The sequence below is a fragment of the Embiotoca jacksoni genome, unplaced genomic scaffold (genome assembly GCF_022577435.1).
Source record: "Embiotoca jacksoni isolate LCO1_2020_lvr unplaced genomic scaffold, fEmbJac1.0.p SCAF_46, whole genome shotgun sequence".
Lineage (NCBI taxonomy): Eukaryota > Metazoa > Chordata > Actinopteri > Embiotocidae > Embiotoca > Embiotoca jacksoni.
Window position 1 is genome coordinate 1,174,295 of NW_027185399.1, and position 20,104 is coordinate 1,194,398.

General features: G+C 42.3%; 1 protein-coding gene across 5 annotated transcripts in view; it reads right to left on the bottom strand.

The window, feature by feature from the left end:
* Window positions 1–20,104, bottom strand: part of raly (RALY heterogeneous nuclear ribonucleoprotein) — a 105,795-nt gene that overhangs the window by 39,570 nt on the left and 46,121 nt on the right. For all 5 annotated transcript variants that reach the window (XM_069169690.1, XM_069169693.1, XM_069169691.1 and 2 more), the window contains exon 2: window positions 3,673–3,998. In XM_069169690.1, the coding sequence (XP_069025791.1) occupies window positions 3,673–3,994 (322 nt within the window). In that variant the 5' untranslated portion in view covers window positions 3,995–3,998. The remainder of the gene's footprint in view (window positions 1–3,672; window positions 3,999–20,104) is intronic.

The following is a 20,104-nucleotide window of genomic DNA, read 5'->3' on the forward strand; positions in this document are numbered from 1 at the left end:
AACAGCATCATGTGTAAAATTGGCATTCATAGATAAGTAGAAGATACATAAAAGTCAAAATAATAATAATAATAATCCCCGGGCATATTGTTTGATACTTTCCTGCCTTATTTGGCATAATGAAACTACAAATACAGAAATCTTTTAGGAGGAATAACACACCAAACATTAAATGTCCTGCCTTAGTTACAGGCCTGTGGGGGGGGGATTAAAATATGTATAAACCACCATTTCATAACTGTTGCATCAATGGCCAAATAAACTGAAAAAATGTAGAAGAACTTCAAACATATTCATGTAAATTATTGTGAAGTCAGTGAAGAATTGAGGCAGGAAAACTCAATGAATGAGACAAATATATGTTGAATGTATGTTTAAGAGACAAAGTGTCAGAAAAAATAAATAATAATAATAATAATAATAATTCAGCATAAATCATTAAAATGTTGGCGAAAATGTAAAAATGCATGCAAAAAAACAAGAGCACAAAAATGTTGCTGACTTGTCGTCTGACCTTGAATCTACCGTGTTCACAGCTGCTGAATGAAGCCGAGCTCAGCACACTTCAGCGCCAGATATTCTTCTTGAGATACGTACGTTTCTTATTATCTACATTCATGATTTCATCCTGCAGGTACCTTCTCAAAATGATTTACACTTCACAGGAATTTTAAAAACATCAAAAAATATATATATATCAAATTTAAAAATCAAAGGAATAAAGCAAGTCGTGTTTTAGAAGATGAAGAGAAACCAGTGAGGATAATAAACGGACGGATGGATGAGGACGGAAAGTGAGTTTTCAGCAACCAGAGGCTGAAGATTCAAGCCTTTTAAAGTTCACCGTGAAGGGAAGTATGTGTGTGTGTGTGTGTGTGTGTGTGTGTGTGTGTGTGTGTGTGTGTGTGTGTGTGTGTTGTTGTTGTTGTTGTTGTTGTTGTGTGTACGTGTGTGTGTTTGAGGCAGTGATCCAGAACTCTGACCGCAGCCAGGTGTGGAAATGGCAGGAGTCCATTGGTTTGCATCACACACACACACACACACACACACACACACACACACACACACACACACACGTTCATCCAACCAAAGCAGTTATTGACCCTCCCCTATATGACCTAGGGAAAAAAACAGTGCAAACACACACACACACACACACACACACACACACACACACACAGTCCACTTGTCTCTCCATATGCCTCATTGACTTCACCTGTGGGATCCTGCTCATCAGAGGGGAAGTCCCTGAATGCAGCACACACACACGCACGCACGCACGCACACGCACACACACACACACACACACACACACACACACACACACACACACACACACACACACACACGGTATCGACTCTTGCGATGAATGTCTTTCAGCAGCAAGTCGTTTCTCTCCGTTCATGAACACTTCGTGCTCCTGCTGATCGAGAACAATCGAGCGTCGGCGGTCGTCGGCTGTTCGCCAAACACGTTATGAATCAATCGTCCTCTCGGCTGCCGACGTCACCTCGGAGCGCTCGGGTCACAGCGGCATCGCTGCGGTTTCATCAAAAGTTCCCCGCTGAATGTACGAAACCTAAACGTCTCACCAGACTGAACAAAATCTATCAGTAAAGTCAAAGATATTTCTTTGCAATTTACGCATCGATACATCTACGAGATCAAGTCGAGTATCTATCTGCAGTTTAAAGCGCAATCAAGTCCTATCTTTTTTCTAAGAGCAAATTCAGATAAAAAAAAATCCGTGACGAAATGATTTAAAAACTTGTAACTCATCATTTTAGCGTGTTTTAGTTTCGGCAGTCGTGACTGTACGGTGAGCCGGGTTCTTGTCGGAGGTTTCTTCCTGCTCAAAGAACGCTTTTTCCTTCCCTTCGTTGGAGATGTTTCTCCCTTAAAGGAGAGTTAAACTACTCTAAAATGATCTTTTCTTTGTTAGTTGAATATATATATTAGTTTTTTTAATCTTTCTTTTAATATTAGCTGATTGGTAATGACTGTACAACCATCTGCATTATCACATTACATGTATTGTTTGCCAGTAGTGATTATATGTAAAATAAAAAAAGAAGAGTGACGAGGTAGTTAAGTGGTAGAAAAACACACACACACACACACACACACACACACACACACACACACACACACACACACACACACACACACACAGAGCCTTTTGGGAAACGTACCCTGTAATACTCTGCGTATGTCGGAGTGTGTGTGTGCGTATGTGTTGCCGAGTGCTGTTAGCCAGATAGCAATTAACCTTTCAACCCAGAATGAGTACACTACAATACACTTTCCCACACACACACACACACACACACACACACACACACACACACACACACACACACACACGGAGGGAGGCTATTAAAGAAATGTGCTCGCGGCTGTTCAGCGACAGAACATAAACCCGTGGAGTTTCTTCACACTGGCTCGCTGACAGGGTGCTCAGGGGTGTGTGTGTGTGTGTGTGTGTGCGTGTGTGTGTGTGCGTGTGTGTGTGTGTGTGTGTGTGTGTGCGTGTGTGCGTGCAGTCACAGCATGTTGACAGGATGTTCTTCGCATCACAGGACGATCTGGTGTCGAGACATCGATCCATCAATTCAGGATATTTGTTGTTGTTTCTTTTATTTGAAAGGAAATGAAAATCAAATCCAGCATCAAGCGGCAACGTCTTCCCTCAGTCCTGAAATTAAAGTTTCAAACCATCATCTGCCGCAACCGCTCTTTCCGACACATTTCTTTCCACCGTTCTGATGCTGTAATAGCTGCGGTAGATTTATGAGATGATGAACAGGGTTTTTGGTCGGCTGTGATAATCTTTTCCATGTTTGGTCTCCTGTTTGTAATGTAGCAGCAAATCTCCGAGCGCCACACACGTTTTGCCGCGAAGCGACGACCTACAGCGACGTCACCCGCTGCCGTCTCGGCCTTTTTTTTTATTTTTTGCTTTTTTGGAGCCGGATGTGACCATATTTGGACGAGTTGTGGATCTGACTCGATCTGATCTGAGAACCCTGAGGATCGTAGAAAAACTGACTGCACCACCGGCCTGTCGATCAAACAGACACGCCCCTAAAACATATCGCCATTTGCGGCCTAATCACTAATAAATAATGCAACTGTTTTACAATCGATCGCCAGAAAACAAATAAGAAGGAGTGACTTTAGCTAACAACACCATAATAACGAGTGGGAAACATTCAGTGACTTTGTATTTCATGAGAGAAGCTGAATGGGAGTCTATGAAGCTAGAACCTTTTTGGAGACGACCCCTAGCGGCCCTCGGCGGTATTGCACTGCACGGCATCTATGCATTGGCCCCAGACGTGGAAGCTACATACACTTTCATACACATGATCTGTGGTTTTAACAAAGCCTGGTCGAAACCTGTTCTTCTTCTCTTTTTAGTTGTTCATTGCTGGTTGGCTTCAATGTGCATTACCGCCACCTACTGGCAGCAGTGAAACATTACTACCAGGCGCTGATAAAAAAAAAAAAAAAAACAGGAGAAATAAGACACAAGATAAAAGAGACATAAACTATTCGATTACAAAGTTTTTCATGACTTTTCAATAATTTGAAAATTATAACCCATCTCTAGTAAAGAAAGAAAAATAGAGCTGTAATTATTTGATTTTTTTTTTTTTGGCATTGACTCACCCAGTGTCTGTCCAGCCAGCACCCTGCCGTTCTCCCCGATCACAGCCCCCCTGGCGTGCCTCTCGCTGGCGTACTGGACAAAAGCGTAGCCTTTGTGCACGGAGCAGCCCAGCACCCGGCCATACTTGGAGAAGATGGTCTCCACGTCCGACTTCTTCACCACCGCCGTGTTCAGGTTGCCGATGAACACCCGAGAGTTGATGGATTTTGGGTCCGTCTTGTTGGTCACATTGCTGGTCTGGACCTTCAGCGACATGCCGGAGAGACGGGCGACGGAACCGACAAAAGGGATGGACTGGGAGGGCGAGACGCAGAGAGACATGTATCTGGGGAGAATAAAAGAGAACGGATAATTGCTGTCAGTCACAAAGACGGATGTCATGGAGGACAGCTGCAAACGGCCGCCTTCGTGACGGACGTTCGTGCTTCGAAATGAACAGAAATCACCGAACAAGTTGGAAAAGTATTCGTCGGTACATCCCTGTCGAGATAAAAAATAAACACAACCTTATAACTACTCTTATATAATTTGACAAACTGAACGAGAAGCTTTATAAAGTCGCCATGGACAACAGATACAGCGGGAATAACTCAAAATAAAATATAGATAAATATATATTGCACTTTTCTTGCCAATTTATTGTCTCATTTACAATTTAAGCATTTTCCATCAGCGGGAGCAGATTGACGTGATTCTGAGATATCTATTTTCAGAGCAAAGTACCACACAAAGAAAATTTCAAGGTCGAAAAATCGACCAAATGGTCAAAGCCCTGTCTGGACGGGGACATCCACAAAAAAAAGGACCCCGAATTTGAGAGTGAAAGTGTCCCAGTAGATTTCTGCAGCACATGCAACACCGAAACGCAAGTTTAAATACTGTAAATACTTATTTAATACTTGGAACGCTAAAGAAACACCAGATAAACAAAATGTATAAACAATGCATCTAATAACCACAGTATCATCTTCAGCTCTACTCATCCCTTAGAAAAGAACATTATCCATAAAACTCTAGATTTCTAAATAGTTACTTCAGCGAAAGGCAAAAAAAACAAAAACAAGCTTGAGTGAATTCCGAATTTCTCTTTGCATTAAAACATGAGGAAGAGAACAATTAAAACAACCCACGAGGCCAATTTGCAGCAGACCAAACGACTCAATCGATCACAAAGCATTTGAAAACCAAATCACAGTGAGCGTCACACGGTGAACTCCCTTCTCACCACGCACTGATCTCCTTCCTCTGTCCCGCATAATTATAATGAGCACACGGTGAGAAGAGCCAGCAAAAGCAAGAAGAGACGGGGAGAATTAAAGAATGTAAAGTGAATGATTTGAACAGAAACAGAGGTACGAGTTAGAACAAGGACGGGGAAAGACAAAAAAAAAAAAAAAAAAAACGACCAAGTGAGTGAAGGAAAGGAAAACTATGGAACAAGACAGGAGGTGATGAAGGTTAAAGAAGAAAAGACTGCAGAGGAGCAGGAGATGATGGGGGTGAAGGAGAGATCAGAACAGAGGCGAAGACAGAAAGAGTATCAGAAGACAGCAGAGGAAGAAATGAAAAGTGTGGAGGATGTGGAGAGATAAAAGAACAGAAAGAAGTCAAAATGACAGAAAATAACATTAAATGGTTGTAATGGTGTACTTTCTGGAAAAAGTAACATTTAAATTTGAAAACTAATTATGATTAAGAAATAAATGAAATTACATTTGTAGCCTAAAGTTAGTGTTTGAAGCTTATGAACATTCACAAAGTGAATTAATGGTAATCAGCGCGAGCCACATCGCTGGTTTCCAACCCCTTTGGCTTACGTACGTATTAGCTGCTGCTGCTGCCAACAAAAAGGGACTTTTCTAACCGACTCTTTAATGTGGAGATGTCAAAGTACCTTTTATCTCATCAGAAAAAAGAAACAAGTAAAAGAAAAGTATTTCTTTACTTATTATCCCTTTGATCTTTCGTGTTTCTATTCGGGTTCCACTTCAAGGCAGGTCTGCGAAACGCGAGGAGGAATTGACGGAGATGTTTCTGTTCCAGGTTTCTGTATTTGACCGGCCAACGTGGTCCGCAGTCGGCAGCTGGAAGCTTCAGAAGAACAACACCTCACGGGGGTAATTAAAGGTACTTACAAACCCCCTCCACGCATGATTGCTGCAATTAGCTTCAAAACTAACTGAAAACCCCACATCAGAGTCACAACTCTCTCAACAGTTTTTTCCAAAATAAATACAATCACAGCAGAAAAAAATGCCCCCGGTGTGCAAATATCGCTCCGAGACTGATGTCCATCGTTTATACGTAAACTCCAATCAATTTTTTTCTTGCAACCAAAGGATGAAACAATACTGAGTATATTCCAGAGCTTTCCTGAGAGGCAACAAACGAGGACTACCTCATTAGTTCCACCAGGTTATGTTTTCGATGCGATTGGTTATTCTGTTTGTCAGCGGGATTGTTGAAAACAAATACCGGCCCGCTTTTCATGAAAATTGGTGGAAGGGTGTAACGCGGACCTAAAAAGCACCAATTAAATGTTGGAGCGCATCCTAATTACGGGGATTATTTCTAACTCACAATAACACTGCGAGAGAGAAGTTATTTCTGTAGTAGCTCAATAATGATAAAACGTAAAGCAATTCAACAAATACGACGACTCCACATAACAATCCACCGTTCACGGCTGCCGGTGATCCTCTGGGACTCACGTGCGGTTGCTAAAACTTGGCAGGTGTTCTGGAGGACATTGGTTTCACAGGGGGCGAATTTGAACCAGTACAATTTTAGAATTGCCAAAATTGGAAATATATCGCTGGCAGAGGTCCAAACAGGTGGCAACAAGGTGCATCAGATGATTCAAATAAAGGTTGTTGTTTTTTTCCCCAGCCTGTTCTGCTACATTGATCACATACCATCTCGGATATAAGCCGAAGCGGTGAGAAAGGCAGGTCGAGGCCGCGACACGCCAAAGTTGAACTATTCGGCGGGTAGAACGGCCTCGCAGGAACTGACCACGGCGCTCCAGAGCAACGAAGGGCAGAGCGAGGCGGTCTCAGGAACTCACCGGCCGATGAAGACCTCGTAGCTACTCTCATTACAGGCTGCTGCAGCGCTCCGGGGGGAATCACCGCTCCCCCTTTGAAACTTGTTTAATCACAGCTTCATTCCACTTGACATTCAGACGCACAGTAAACTTGGCATTTATAGAAAGCCAAAGGGACCAATGGAAATGAGTGAATGATTCATCTGAGCTACTGATGGGAGAGTAGTGGGAGTAAAAACTGACAGATGAGTCAGCAGACGGGAGATGGAAAAACTGTCAGAGGGATTTCAGCGGGGAGTAAACAGCACTGACTATCGGAGACGTAACTGCAGGAAGAATTTATTCATTTCTGGCTGATGGAAATCATGGAAAAATTAATTACAGCAGTGACGGGCAGCTTTCCATTGACACAAATCTATGAAGGGCAATTGACTGCTTGAAAAATTGTCTAATGATGAAGTTGACTTGCATCTCGCCTTGACGTGAACTTTATCTCCGGGTCTTAAAAAAAAATCCTGTTTAAATGGAATCATGACTTCGAAGGTGAAATGCGCCTCAGAAAACATTTGCGAAACCATTTTTTGAAAAGTTTTTTTTCAATACAGAATCGCTTCGACCCGTGTTTCCTTGCGAGCAGTCGATCGGTATGTTGAAACCAACGATGGACATCCTCGAGTTGGTTCGTTTCGTTTCCTAGAGAATCGCTGTCCCTTCGAAATTTCTCTGCATCTTTTTGCTGAGTGACTTTAAAGTTGACGCAAAATTGAACTCAAAACCAGCAAAACATTCAAACACATCTCTCCGCTGAAGCAAAAAAAAAAAAAATGGACATAAACAGCTTCCTCGAAAACAATACCGGGATGCGTTTCAGGCTTTCAACCACATTATTAAAACCTGGATTCAGGAATTTGCCGGCCGTTCAGCAAAAAGAGAATTTCTGAGGTCGACCTGTGAAGTCGGACAATAAGGCCTCGTTCAGCCGATGTTCCAGCTCATCCCGACGGTGTCAGACAGGATTGAGGTCAGGACTCCGTGCAGATGGAGTCTGAGGCATCGGATTTCCCTTAACGACAGAAGGAGGTCCAAACCATGGAAAACACATCTGGACTCAAAAAAAGTACGTGGACAAGTGTCGTTCTGCGTACTTTTGTCCGTCCGTCTGTCTGCCTCGCTTCTGTTTCTGCTTGGCCTCTTTTCTTTTTTTTTCTCCCTCATTTGAAAAATCCAGCGATGCGTCTGGATGCCGAGGAGGAAGAAATGTTTCTGATTCAGCAGCGCCGATTATGTGCGTGTGCACGGTCGCGTGAGCGTGAGATTTGTGCTTTAAGACCTGCTTCTCGAATAAAGTTAAAAAGATTAAAAAGTCAAGTCGAGGCAACTTTGTTGGCGTGTTGTGTGTGTGTGTGTGTGTGTGTGTGTGTGTGTGTGTGTGTGTGTGTGTGTGTGTGTGTGTGTGTGTATCAGATGATCTCTTGTCCTTTGCCGCTGACCTTCCCAGTGACAGAGCCATTTTAAAACGAATCTTCTGAGTCAAATTGACCTCAGACTGGAGGGGAACCTGTGGGTGTTTGTTTCAAAGGTTCACATTCAGTGGAGAACAGAGAAAGTGTTGATCCAGCAGTCCAACGTGCATCAGTGTGTGTGTGTGTGTGTGTGTGTGTGTGTGTGTGTGTGTGTGTGTGTGTGTGTGTGTGTGTGTGGTGAGGGGTGGGGTGGGGGGGTGGGGTGGGGTTAGCGTGCACTGTGGAGAGAGAGTTTAGGTTTGTGTGGGTTTCATTTGTGTGGATACAACAGGTATTTCAAGGTGTACCCATCAGGGAGGATTTAATTCATTCTGCAAAAATGACAACGACCCCAAAACGTAGTCGTGGTCACATATCTTCAGTAACAAGAGGAGGAGCTCTCACAGGGGAAAAAAAAAAAAGAAGAAAAGGTCGGAGGCTTTATGGCCTGAATGTGTCAAGTTCTCCAGGATGCTTTGGAGGAACCTGCCTACCAAGCACCTTCAAAAAAGTGGTGCTCCTCTGAAGGTCACGCTATGGTGAATAGATGGATTTTTTTGTGTGTGTGTGTGTGTGTGTTAAAATAATGGATGTTGATGGCTACTAATATAATGTACTAATATTTTAAAAGCATTCTTTGTAAAAAGTGAATTTAATCGTAACATTTCAAGGTCCGATCTTCCAGAAATAAAATCCCTCAATTCTCCCGGTTATGCAAACCTCTTCAGCACAAGAGGCGATCAAAGTGCTTTTAATTCACAGTATGAATAAACTCTCAGAGTCTTACACGTAAAAGCATCGTACAAGAAATTGCAGCAACCCTAATGGAAAACGACCTCGCGGAACAGACGCGCTACGAAGACGCAAAAATAATGAAGCGTGGCGATCGCATGCTCGAGGAGCTAATTAGCATCGAACCCGTTCTCCTCTTGGTGCCGAGGTTCGACGCTACGTGCATACATTAGCATAAAGCAGGACGAAGCCTGTAAGCGCTTCAAATGAATCCGGCAGCTGATGCAGTGATTTTAATGTAAATGTGAGCTTTTTGAAATTACAATGAGCTCCACTAGCTTAGATGAATTTTGAAAAAACAAAACTACCGACGCTGCTCACCTGCAGCGCAGTAATTCTGACAACAAGAAAACTTCTCGAGAGAAAGCTTTTTAAAGAAAAGGATTATGTTTTCGCGAAAGTGTCATTTTATATGCGGATGTAAATGAGAAAAATGTAATTCGGCAGATAAAGAACCTAGAGAAGTGCTTTATGAATACAAAAAAATTCTGTTTTATTAACATTTTCAAATGTAATCAACTGATTTATAACAGCTTTTTTTTTTTAAAAAATGCAATAATTTATTCAAGTGATTGTAAAACTTTGAATTCATTTCCTTTTCGTTGCGCTCTCCAGGATCCGGCGGTGTTTCCGATTGTTTTCTTATCCCATCTTGTGTGAAAAAAATCATACCGTGAACAACACGTATACCCACTTGCAGAACTCGTGTCCCGACCCGACGCCCTGAGCCTCGAGTCAAACAGCAACCCGTGCTGACGTGCCCTCGAGCAAGTCACCAAAACTCCACCAACTGAAGCTGACCTTGGTTTCTGTCCAGCACAGATCAGTGAAGCCGACCAAAAAAACCACACTGCGATATAGCCGTGGCCTGCACTTAATCATCACCCTGTGTGTGTGTGTGTGTGTGTGTGTGTGTGTGTGTGTGAGATTTGCATGCAGATAAACTGTCCAGGTTTAACGATTCACATCCATTTAAATTCCCACCCTCCCCGTTATTCCGTGTGCAGGATTAGCAATTAAAGCTAACTCTGCAGGGGACTGTGCTGTGATTAAGCTGTTTTTTTGAGCTGTTGGAGATATAACAATTATGACTTCAGCACAAAACATTACATCGATCAAATTCTTCAATCCTGAAATGTGTTATTTGCATTGTCAGATGTGGTGTTAGATTAGATTTGACTTTATTCATCCCACAGTGGGGAAATTTACTAATAATTTACTAGTCACTATTGTTGTCAGTGTAAAACTGGAAAAACTAAGGGAAGAAAAAAAAAATGTGTTACTGAATATACTTTAAAAAAATGTCCTTAAAATGCAACATATTTTCTCTGACACATCTGGGTCACATAAAAAATAAATAATCATCAACCGGGATGGAAACATTAAGTAGGCAAGCGTCTGAGTTACATAACTAAACTGGAGAGCTAAATGTATTAGGGAGATTAGGTAACTCCTTCAGGGCATCTCGGTGATTTCTGTCATATACAATATGAACACATGGTGTGATTTTACATATTTAACCAGAGGACAGATTAGGACGTAAACACATTCATCCTAGACTTTTGTCTTTGCTCCCTATTGTATATTCGATAATATTCGAGTATTCCCATGTTTTATTCATGTTACTCCGTTTACACGCCGCCCACTGCAAACAGCACGATGCAGAAGCCGCATTTCATATTTTAAATTTCTGCACTTTGAAGTGGCCATTCTGGATTCTACATATCTTATTTAGGGCTTAATGAAGTGCATATTGCATTTGGACTTCATTAAAGCTGTTAGTTTGTATTCATGTCAGTTACCAAGTACTCCCATTGCGATGCGTTGACTGTAAGACACATTAAATAAACCATAAGAAATTCTCGAATCTGCATCCTGCATCCACGTCTGTGCTCCACATTCATCTGCTCATAATATAAAGTAAACATTTTGCTAAAAACTAGCTGGACACTCGCTGACTAACCGTCTGAACTTCAACAGGTTTGTAAAGTTCAAGTTTTTATATGGGGGAATCTGTAATCATTAAAATACTGATGTGAATTTAAAGTGAATCCAGTCAATAATCTTCCAAAAGTACAAAAAGCACATTTTAACTCTATACATACAGGGGGTAAAAAAAATTGGGATAAAAATATTTTAGTTTGGAGTATCATTATACAGTATATACATATATATATATATTTTAAAAAAAACGTAAACAACAATTTAAAATTTGAGAGAATCTACAGCAAATAGATGAATTTATGTTTTAAAAGGGGCAAAAATGTCTCCAAAAGCAGAAAAGGTGAATTAGGTGTTTTGTTTTTCCAGGGTTGTGCACCACGACATCGTCTCCAGGGTCAGACCGTCAACGCAGAGTTCTGCTGTGACCCATCTGAGGAAGAACATCCGGTTCAAACCACCTGAACTGAGGCACAGTGGCCAATGCCAGAAAACGCACAAGTTTCTCCAAAAAAACAAAAGCAGTGTTTAAAAAATTGGGTGTAACTCAAGTGATGAAACTTTCCCCTCCTGCTCCAAGTCACCGTGTTGCTCACTGTTCACGCGCAACAGGAGCAGTCTCTGAATTTGTTTGATCAACCCCTCGGACGTATCTCATCGTGTATTTAAAGGCTTTTCTGTTTTGACACACTTTCACTTTCTGATGTACGAGTTCGATTCCGTTTGCTTTCACACAAGTCGTCTAAATCGACCAGAAACGCATCTCGGCGGCTCCGCGATAATGTTGGAGGACGTCGTAAAAAGTCGGGTTTCAGTCTGGGAAGATGAAGAGTGACTCTGAAAGGTCGAGTCGCCGCCGCGGAGAAACACTTCGTGATGAGAAATAGAACGGAGCGGACGGCGAGCGGCTCCGGGAGTCCGGTCGCTTCCACAAACTGGGCTCACGACACGAGGCGGTAATACCGCGATGGAACAAATCATTGTGGGTTTACAGTCAATATTCTTGCAGCCAATAACGCTGATGTAACGCTGAGGCTCAGATATTTTCACAAACAGAGCTGACCTTTAAAGCTATGAGATCGCTTCTGCCGCACATCCTCAAGAGGTTGGTAATAAAAAAGAGGTCGAGTTTGTCTTTCTCTACGAGGAAAGACCGAAGCTCGAGCACCAGACCCGTGGCAAACACAGAAATACATTTTAAAAGCAAAGGATGGAGGATAATAAAGTGATTCTTTCAGAGACAAAACCAAATGACTTCACACGACGTTTCAAATCCTCAAGTTTTGACGTTTCAAACCTTTTTTTTTTTTTCTGTGGCGATGTGCCGCTGTGGTGAGGAAGGAAAACTCACAACACACAAAACACAAAATAATGCTTGCAGAGGTTTGAAATTTAGATCTACAGCTTTCAAAGCCTTTTATTTCAGTTTTGAAACATGGCACGAAACATATAACTGTAATAAGTACGTGTTACCAATTTTGTCACTTAATTAAAATTAGCCCTGGGGTTACGCTTTTCTTTTTTCCAGCGTCGGTCCGTGTGCTCACAGAGATTTGACGTTGCGTCACCGTGAATTTGTCCCCCAGCGTCAGACTGTCAACACAGAGTTCCACTGGGACCTTCTGAACTTTCTCGATCTCTGTCCGCCGTACCCACCGGGTGACAAAAATCGTGTAAACGTGTACGTGAATGAATCAATCTGTTCATGCCACACGTTACATCTTCACACACAGTACCTCCCCCCCCCTTTGTAGGTATGTGAAATTCTTGTAAATCGATATTTTCAACGCCATCCATTCATGCTGCCCACAACCCGACACACACACACACACACACACACACACACACGTGCACACACAGAACGATTGCTGGAGGTTTGCAGCCGAAGCTATAAGGATGAACTCAGATCCATGAAAGGCACTCGCAGCCTCTCGGCTTGATGCATAACTGAAGAGTCAAGCTGGAAGCCCCCGAGCCAGGCTGCAGGCTGGGCTAGCACACACACACACACACACACACACACACACACACACACACACACACACACACACACACACACCACTTCAATGCACACACAAATCCACATGGAAATTCAGACTGCAAATTCAAAAACAAATACGAAAAACACATATCAAGGACTCGGCGTGTGTTTGTTTTGTCATTTTCATAGTCATTTCCATTTCCACACTCCACCCCCCCCCCTTCCCCTTCTCTCGCTTTCACACATACATATTTATACTTAAAAGCATTCCCTTCACTCTAACCTTCAGCATCGTAAAAATGCTCAACCCAAAGCTTATTGCAGCATTAACCCACAAATCGAGCCTGAACCCCGAAGCAGCCTTCGAAGGTGCGCCAGGAAGTGAAACCCGCAGCGCTGTAACAGGATGATGCTCTTTTGCGTGATGAAAATTGATTGTTATCATACCACGTACAAGTGCTTTTTACTGATGTTGAAAATAATCCAACACACTGAAATTCCTGCCAACATGCAGCACGTCTTTCCTCGTCCACGGCCTCAACAACAACCTTCGCTCACCAAAAAGTCCTTCAAATTTAGGATATCTTAAACGGAGACCAAGTTTGCAAAAACATCGGAGGTGCAAAGTGTCGGCCGATGGAGGAAACACATCTTCAAGACGTATCACCATTTTTATAGGCCAAATAATCATTTAAATACAAGAACAAAACAAAAAGATTGTCGGATTAATCCGTAATGAAAATAGTTCATCGTTAGTTACAGCTGGATAAAAAAAACCTCAACCAACTGCAGCAGTAAAATCCAGCTTCCACATTAACGCATTTTTAAAAAATGTTCACACAGGAGAAACATTTCATTTGAAAACTAATGCTTCATCACAAAGTGGTTGTTTCATAAAAACAAAACAAAAAAAATTCTTTTCATTCCCCCAAAGGAACTTTTAAATTGATAATAACGATAATTGTAAAATACCATATTCTGCTGTATTTTCTGAGATGGTTACCGTTGCAACCACAGTTCTTCCTGACAAGGTCTAAAACTCAAATTGGTCCTCAGAGAGATATACATCTACACACACACACACACACACACACACCTTTTTCTTTTAGTTTCAACTAAAAAAAATTCCTCGGGGATTAATAAAGTAACTACCTAACCCAACCTAACCTAACTCTGAATTATTACAGTAAATTCTCAAATAAAAACAGACATTCAATTCTCACAACCTTCGCCGGTGTATTCTCCGCCAGCCTGATGTGTTCTACCACATCTGGAATCTCGTCTCTTTTTTCCCTTTTCTCTGTCAGCGTCTGATTTGATCCGTTCTCTCTCCTTCGTCATCACCTCTTCATCGTCTCTCTGGCAGAGCCGAGGGCGTGATGCCACTTCGGGTCCCCGCGGGCTTACTAGTCGTATTCACATGTAATCACGGAGATTTGGTGAACTGAGCAGGGAAATGTGGCTTTTTGAGTCCAGAGCCGGAAGAGCGAGAGAACATCCATCTGTTACTATAGAAACAGCATCCAGTTAGACGGGCAACAACTCGAGCATGATGAAGCTACTCTAAAGAGCATTCCTGGAACTCAGACTTAACCAAGGTATTCAAACCACATTCAAAACTTTGATCACAACGACGCAATTTGATATTTTCTGCTCTGCCACCTTTAAGGTGTTGAGTTTATGAAACTAAAACGGTTTCGTAAACGCTACGGAAAGATCGTTAACAGTTTAACGAATCTGACCTCTCACTCGACGACTGAAAGATTTTGGTGGCGCGAAAAAACATTTGCTACTTTTGACATTGCCAGTCGAAGAGGACAGTAAATACCTCCCTAAAAAAAAAAAGAGCTTCACAAAAGATATTGTTTGCATTTAAAAAAGATTGAATTTGTGTTGAACAACCGCTTCATCTACGAACCTAAAGTATCGGTCACAATCCTCGTCTGCATTCATAAACGCTGCGGATTGTTCGTGCTTCACTAGTTTTAGTTTTAATTTGAGTATTCACATTTTCAGCATTAGAAAACAAGTTTGAAAACTATGCAGTGTTTATGAGTCGGGCTTCAAGGGCAGAGCTGCAGGGGCTCAGTCCTCTCAGCGAGGAACCGAATGAATTAATCTCACATCCAGAAGGACTTCCATCAACAGTTCCAATCCGATCTGAGGAAAAACATGCATTTTTGAAATAGGCATAATGCTTTCCTTCCTAAAGCTCAGATCAATTGGGAAAACACCGACCTGAAAACTTTTGGTCTTTTTTTTCTTCCGCATTTCCCCAACTTATTTTTACAATATTAAAGGTAAAAAAATAAATAAATAAATAAACTTTGACACCACTCTGACACCGGTGGAAATGTGGGCTCCCTTTCATGTCCGGGTCCATTTTGTTGTTTGGTGGATTGGTTTTCTGTGCGGCAGGAGGCACTTCGAAAAAGTACATTACAGCCTTTCATCACAAAATAGCAGCTTTGAACATCATACTGCGATGATGTACATTTAACACTGTAAAAGCAGCCTGAGGCTTCACTTTAAAAACAATAATCTTATTTCAATAATTTCCTTACTGCAGGCAGTTCTTTTATTGTTACAGCGTCAAACCACATGAAACGTCCCCGAAACAAACACACAGACCCACCTAGTGAAAAAAACTAAAACTTATGAAGTCTTTGAAAGAATTATTTTCAGCACAGTTATTATGTTCAATTCCACAACCTTGCGAAGAGAGAGCTTTTGAAAATTGGGATTTGGAGGCTTTCAAGATTACAGAATAAAAGAAGCACAAACTAATAAACAAAAAGTTGCAAATTCTCCAAAAATGTGTCATTGAATAAAGACTGTTACACACAGTTGTTTGTTTAAGGCAATTATTTTGCACGTCAATAGATTTTTTTTTTCGAACTGTTGTTTTTTTTTCATGAGCACTTTCAGTGAATATCACGCAGAGGAAAAAAGCCACATTTGAATTTTTTCAGGTCGGATTTTCGGAGCTTTTCATACTTTGTATGACGGCGTCAACCAATCAGTCATATGATCATATATACATTACAGGTATTGAGTCGTCAATTGCCGTTGAGAATATTTATTCAGATGCTCCACTTGAAGCTCACGTATGCAGATAGATTTGCAATCCCCCCCCCTACACCCCCTCCTCCCCTAGTGTTGAAAGACCTTCACTTAACCCACCGCCGTTCACAATATTACAACATCGCAAATCAAAGACAATGTCGAGTCTCATCTCACGATATCGATCGACTGTATTGTCCAGCTCTACTTGAGTCAAAGTTTTATGAGCGTTAACATTCAAATTTGCATTGTCGACCATTTGCAAACCGTCTTAATCGCTTTTAAGGAAGCATCATGCAAGCACCATCTAATCTTATATACCCTTATTATATTACCCTTTTATAAAAGTCATGTCAGGAGAGCTTCCCCTTGTGAAACGAATTGCAACAAAGCCACCGCACAGCTGCAAGTCACTAAATCACCAGGTGTCCGCTTCCTTTTGTTAAAAACATGGAAAAGCATTTTAGCGTAGCACATTTAGCGTAGCGTGCGTGGAATTAAGAGTGGAAAGATCAACCGAGGGCTGGAAACAACCTGGCGAACATTTAAAAGCATCACGTTTGGAGACTCCGACCGTGACGAGGTTTCTGACAGCATTAAGGCTTTGGTGGCGACAACCTGCATGCTCGACAGCCCACTGCTCACCACTGGCTTCATACCAGTCCGGGCTTCCATTCCCACTCGGAGCAACATTGGCCGTCTCCGTTGCCTCCACAGGTTGCCTATAAATCATTGCCATGCAGGGCAACAGGCAGTAATAGAGACAGATAGTCTCTCTTAGACTGCATTAATGAACTGTTGTTCCTGGAACCAGGACAGCCAATGGACAGATCAATACTGCATTGTTTTCTGCTCCACAATCTTTGCACACCGACATCAGTTCACTGTCAGCTCAGGTAGGCAATTAATAACGGGGCAATTTAGTGAATCAACGATTCATTAAAGAAGAATTTTATAGATCCTGGAGGAATGAATGTATCCGCCTCCATTTTGAGCCGACTGGAGGTGACCTGCCTATCATCCAGCTTTCCCGTCGTGGTGGAATCTATCTGCTTCTTTACTGTGTTTTTGGTTTTTTTGAAATTGTAGAAAGCATTCAAAACGCTTTCTTTGTAATTCAACCTTAATTTCTACTAGTCAACATTAGACATGGCAAATGCTTTTGAAACAAAAACTGACAGATTAAAGTCCTATTTTATAATTAGTATGGTAATTCCCATAATAGAGGAAAAATTATTCACACGCATTATTGTTACGGTGCAAATGCTTTTCAGGCAGCGATAATGGAGTCATGTTCAAATGTGCACTGACTGAGTAGTGGATTACACAACATAAAGAATCTTCAAGGGTCTGCTAATTGATTTGATACAGCCAACGGAAATGAATGGAAACCAGCAGCGACCTGGAGCTGTTGGATAAATACAGAAACTTGAATTAAAGCCTCTCGGTTGAATACCTCCGCCAACCAGTCACGTTGCAGTTGACATCCGTGTCCGTCCAAACTCTTTTAATATACAGTATGCAATGACGACTTTGAGGAAATTCAGCCTATAAAAGCTGATTTTGATAGAAAACAAATTTGTAGCCACGACTAAAGATGACGCTTCAAATTGCTGCAAAGAACCAAGGAAATTTGAAAACGTGGATGCTTCACGCACATTTTAAACCCACAAGATGAACACAATCACCACAGTTTAAAAGTGGGCACCCAAAATAAATGTCACTAATTCAGTATCAACCAAAAGCGAACTAAAGGCCCATGTGTCGTGTTGAGTAATGTCCAGGAAAGTATTTTTGCTGAACATTATGTCAAGGGGCGGTTGACCTTTGACCTTTTGGATATAAAATGTCATCACTTCCTTTTTTTTTTTTTTTTTTTTTATCCTATTACACATTTAACTTAAATTTTGTCAAAATTAGCGCATGATTTCTTGAGTTATGGTGACCTTTGACCTCCAGACTCTAATCATTTCCTCATCGAGTCCAAGTGAAGCTTTGTGCCAAATTCAACGCGATTCCTTCGAGGCGTCCCCGAGATATCGGGTTCACAAGCACGGGTTGGAAAAGCTGAAAACATCACGGGTTCGATTATGACGAGCGTTAATTTCAAAATACGGTCAGAATTTCTTTTTCTAAAAAATACAGATGGTATATAAGTTAACAGAAAGAAACGGTGCTTGTAGAAAACATGAACGACAAAAGAATAAAGTAGAAACGATGCTGGAACAAGTGAAGAGGGTTTTATTCTGAAAGCTCCAGGTCTGCTGATCCTCTTTCTGCCTACTCCCCTCCTTTATCTCTTCGGCCCTTTTGATTCCCCCTCCCCCACCTCCTCCCTTCACCCCTCCTCCTCCCTTCAGTCCCCCCATTGTGCCTCTTCATGTTTTGTTCTTCTGTCTTTTCCATCACATTTTTCGTACATTTCCTCCTCCCCCTTTCTCCTTTCCATTACAACCATCCCTCTCTTTTTCTCCCCTTCTTCTTTTTCTTCTTCACCCTCCCCCCCCTCCCCCCTCCATCACAGTGTTTCCTTCCTTCCTTGTTCTCCAGATGATGAACGGCTGGTTGTTCCACTCATCCATCTACTGGGCAGCCTCATCTATCTATCTGCTGCCTGCCCACACACACACACACACACACACACACACACACACACACACATACTTACCAAAAAACACACATAAACACACCACATATTATAACATGTACACGGAAAACACACAAAACAGCATTAAAACCTGCACACAAACTGAAGGTGTCTTCGGGAGTCCAGAAGATGAAGTGTAATTTGAATGTACTTGGCCTCACACACACACACACACACACACACACACACACACGCACACACACACACACACACACACACACACACACACACGCACACACACACATACACACATGCACACGCACACACGTCCTCCCTTTGACTGTGTCAGTACAGCTTCTGATTAAAGAGCCTCTATAGAAAATCAATACCTCCTTCATTACAGCCCAACCTCACTCTGCCTCCATCTCTCTCCTCCTCCTCCTCCCTCCTCTTCCTCCCTCCTCCTCCTCCATCTCGCCTCATCCCACCGCTCTCAGGCTTTCACATCGTAAAAAGCTACACAGCACTCACCGCAAAGCGCAAGAGAGTTCAGTGTTCACAACATAAGACGTAACAATAACGGTATCGGTTCAGTCGAGCACTCGTGATTGATTTAATACCACGAGGAATAGAAGAAGTTGTTTTAAGCGCCGAAATACCATGCAGCTAACGCTAATAGTTTACAGGTTGAGCTTTTGTGGAAGCCACTTATTAAAAAGGTGGAAATTTGACCCAGTTCTGAACCAGCTAAATACAAATAAATTGGATCTGAGGAGTTTCGGAAGAAGCTGCAGGTTTTGATTGAATACCGAGAGGTCGTGTTGCTCTGTGGTAGCCGGAGCTGCTCAAACATCTGACACAGGGAGGTGAAATACGAAGGGGCGATCAAAAAAAAGGTCCGAGACTTGTTCCTGCTTCGTTCGAACGGAGCAAAAGCAAAGCAGGAGGAAGCGATAACCTTCGAAAGGAAGCAGTCCAAGTTAGGTCGCTCCATCAACATCAGCACCCGAGTTACCTGCGGTTTTGTGACCACTGGAACGTTTGCAAGATGACATTTTGTGTTAAATCAGCGACGTAGAACCTTCAAATTCTTCATCAAGTTTACAACTAAGCAACGAGCCGGACGAGGTGGTCTGAGCAGCGTCTACGTTTCAGAAGGGGCCGAACGTGACCGTCCAACACCCAAGAAGGAGTGGGGTCGTGTCACCGTGAATTCGTTCCCCCAGGGTCAGGCTGTCAACACAGAGTTCCACTGGGACGTCCCGAAGTGTCCGAGTGGAAAACGATCAGGGCCAACGGCTCCAACTGGGACAGTTGTGAGCACGATAGCAAGTCGGTTTCTCCAGCAGTGACGCTGTGGACGCTCACCGCTGAAAATCGCTCGACAACAACACAACACACGTTGAAACTGAAGCTGGAGCTAAAGGGTCACTCTTTTTGACGCCATAGAGAAGATCCAGTATTAATAACGGGAACGGTGTTCAGCACATTTACAGAACGGGACTTCTGGGTTTCAGAG